This window comes from Limulus polyphemus, unplaced genomic scaffold (genome assembly GCF_000517525.1).
Source record: "Limulus polyphemus unplaced genomic scaffold, Limulus_polyphemus-2.1.2 Scaffold14873, whole genome shotgun sequence".
Taxonomy (NCBI): Eukaryota; Metazoa; Arthropoda; class Merostomata; order Xiphosura; family Limulidae; genus Limulus; species Limulus polyphemus.
The window spans coordinates 769-4,452 of record NW_013680483.1 but is presented as its reverse complement, the minus strand read 5'-3'; the positions used below and the strand labels follow the sequence as shown (position 1 = coordinate 4,452).

At 31.8% G+C, this 3,684-nt stretch overlaps 1 protein-coding gene across 1 annotated transcript; it reads right to left on the bottom strand.

Moving 5' to 3' along the window:
- Window positions 1-806: 806 nt before the first annotated feature.
- Window positions 807-3,369, bottom strand: LOC111084223 (SLIT-ROBO Rho GTPase-activating protein 1-like; the record flags this gene model as incomplete). The annotated part of the gene is made up of 4 exons (XM_022380992.1): window positions 807-956; window positions 1,551-1,709; window positions 2,489-2,551; window positions 3,167-3,369. Coding segments are annotated over 4 exons (575 nt in total), but the record flags the coding sequence as incomplete, so codon positions are not given.
- Between the last annotated feature and the right edge of the window lie 315 nt (window positions 3,370-3,684).

The window sequence follows — 3,684 nt, the reverse complement described above, 5'->3', positions numbered from 1 at the left end:
AAAACTTGTTATTATAGTGTAATAGATTAATATCGTAAACAAAGAACAGACTGTGTGTGTTAGTTGTTTAGAAGTAAGTATTACAACCATGTAAAACTTGTTATTATAGTATAATAGATTAATATAGTAAACAAAGAACAGACTGTGTGTGTTAGTTGTTTAGAAGTAAGTATTACAACCATGTAAAACTTGTTATTATAGTATAATAGATTAATATAGTAAACAAAGAACAGGCTGTGTGTGTTAGTTGTTTAGAAGTAAGTATTACAACCATGTAAAACTTGTTATTATAGTGTAATAGATTAATATCGTAAACAAAGAACAATGAAGTGCATATGTTCTTCACAGACAGACGTACTCACCTCATTGTTTCCAACACAAGTGTAGTGCTGTTCTTCACAGACAGCACTACACTTGTGTTGGAAACAATGAGGTGAGTACGTCTGTCTGTGAGGAACAGCACTACACCTTGAGTCCCACATGGCTAAGATATGAACACACCAACATCATTGGATAAAACCAACTATCCATAGCTTCAGTCCCACATGGGTGAGATATGAACATAATAGCACTATTGGATGGATGTTTAGAAACCAAGTCCTTCTCTGAGAATTATAGTTAATTGAGTGAAACCTCCCCTTATATACTAATATGTTTGGTTGTGTCTTGAAAAGTGGCATCTTTCTAAAAAAATACCAGACAACAGACATCTTTATTCTAGATAATAAATTTATCTTTGGTTTATATCAGATATTTTCCCATATATGTATCTATTTGATTATTTTAAAACTACAAACACAGTTTCCTCATTTAAAAAACCAACTTACATCAATCAAGTCTGGAAGATCATCAACATAGTACTTCTGAACCACTGCATTCGCTGCATCCAAACACAACACGTAATCATTTCGAGCCTTCAGGGATTTGAGCTTTGAATCATTATACTTGGACTGTCTCTAAAAAGTATACACAAGAATTAGATAATGAATAATAATTGTTTTACTAGATAGAGAGAATGTCCAACTTTGTAGTAGGGTTCTGTTAATAAGCAACAGAATTTTGATTTTTCTTTTTTATTACTTAATATGTTTATAAGTAAAGAACTTTGGTATTATATATGTCTCAAATAATAACTAATAATTGCCTTCTCTAGCTGGCAAAGGCATAAAACAACACCGACTCTTCGGCCTTCTCTTGCTGGCGAAGGCATAAAACAACACCGACTCTTCGGCCTTCTCTTGCTGGCGAAGGCATAAAACAACACCGACTCTTCGGCCTTCTCTTGCTGGCGAAGGCATAAAATAACACCAACTCTTTGGCCTTCTCTTACTGGTGAAGGCATAAAACAACACTGATTCTTTAGCCTACTCTTACTAGTGAAGATATAAAATAGAAAGGACAAAATGTTTTAAAATATGGATACATATTAAGTACCATTCTCTACAGAAGTATAATTACAACAACATAGTCTGCATGTATTTTACGATTATACTCTCTGGGTTTCACAAGCAACTCAAACTTAAGTTATTGAACACACAAGAGATCAATACCTTTTGGAGATCCTTTACTATTAAATTATATTTCTTTAGTCGCTGGATCTTCTCAGAAGAGATTGACTGCTCTAGTTTGCTCTTCTGGGACTCGAGAATTTTAATCTTACTTTCCATCTGCCTTTCTTCAGAGTGGTAAGCATGGTAGGTCTTCATGCTCTAGAAACCAAAACACAAACTAGACAATCACAGCAAAACAAGACTAAAACAGTAATACAGAAATTTAAACAAGTTTTCTCCCCCCCTTTTTTTTTTAACTACAACCAGTCATGAAAACTTTTAGAATACTTATCAGAAAAAACAATAATTAAAATTCATAAACTTCAGAATTTGCCATTTTTGATAGTTTTTTCAAAAATTAAACGTTAAGAAAATCTGTAGTCAAATACCTTAACTGGAAAAAAAAAAGTGTGTGTTAAATAGAACTCTGTCTTACAACCGTTGATCTAATAACTCAATATGTGTGTTAAATAGAACTCTTACAACCGTTGGTCTAATAACTCAATATGTGTGTGTTAAATAGAACCCTTAAAACCATTGATCTAATAACTCAATGTGTGTGTGTTAAATAGAACTCTCTCTTACAACCGTTGATCTAATAACTCAATATATGTGTTAAATAGAACCCTTACAACCGTTGATCTATTAACTCAATACATGTGTTAAATAGAACCCTTACAACCGTTGATCTATTAACTCAATACATGTGTTAAATAGAAATCTTACAACCATTGATCTATTAACTCAATATGTGTGTGTTAAATAGAACTCTTACAACCGTTGGTCTAATAACTCAATATGTGTGTTAAATAGAACTCTTACAACCATTGATCTATTAACTCAATATGTGTGTTAAATAGAACTCTTACAACCATTGATCTATTAACTCAATATGTGTGTTAAATAGAACTCTTACAACCATTGATCTATTAACTCACAGTATGAAGCTCATGCAGGACTTTCAGTAGTTCTTCATGGCTTTCCACTCCAACTTCTCGACACTGTAAAAACACATCTTTAATTAAACTGTTCCGTTAATAAACTGGAAACAAATCAATGTTCACTACTTTTCTCAAATTTAGATATAACAGGCACGGTTTCAAACCCTAACAAAACATCAAACTTACATATATATTCATTTAGCAGATTTATAATGGAGTGTTTTGGGACTGACTGACAAATGACTCTCTGACTTAACTGTTGAGAAAAAACATTGCTGGCTATTGATCTAGCTATATATATATAATAAACCTTAACAGAAAATATATGAACACTATCTTCATTTACAAGAGACGAATTATCTATTTTACAGCATTAAGTTACAATACTATAATTTAGGAAAATATATACAATATTTTCCCTTCAAATGTTGTCAAAAGTTATGTTTAATCACACACTACATACATAATAACACAAGTCATCAAGTGTACAAGTGTAAAATTAGTAAATATTATTGCCGTAAACAACACACAAATGTCCTGGATCATAAATTTGTGAAGGAATCGTTTTTCATAAAATCTAAATCCCCATCCATGTCGATGTAAAAAATGTCCTTTTGTCAATACAAAGATCAGAGAAAAATAGACAAACTTAATCGTAATTAAACAAGATATTACCCTCTTGTACATTCTCTGAACATCTTCTATAATTTGTCCAAAGCGGCTGGTGAGAGTGTTCGCGTAGATTTCACTAAGAATAGCTCTATCCCGGCTTTCCTTTCGTGTCGATGAAAGCAAGCTTTCCCAGCATGTGTTGGAAGAGAACAGATGCCATTGTTCTCTTCTGGTGGTAAATATAAAAACAATGCCAAATATCAGGCCTAATGTGATACAACAATTTTTATAGATTAAATAACTTTAAAAAATATTATAATAGAATATAAGGGTTAATGTAGTGAGATTTCCACAGTGGTCTAAGGACCCTTCTCCAATTTTGTGAGACAAAAAAATTTCAAGATAACATTCACAAAAGTATTTTATATTAAAATCTTGAAAACATTATAACCTATAACCATAACTATGAACTATAACCTATAACCATAACTATGAACTATAACCATAACTATGAACTATAACCTATAACCATAACTATGAACTATAACCTATAACCATAACTATGAACTATAACCATAACT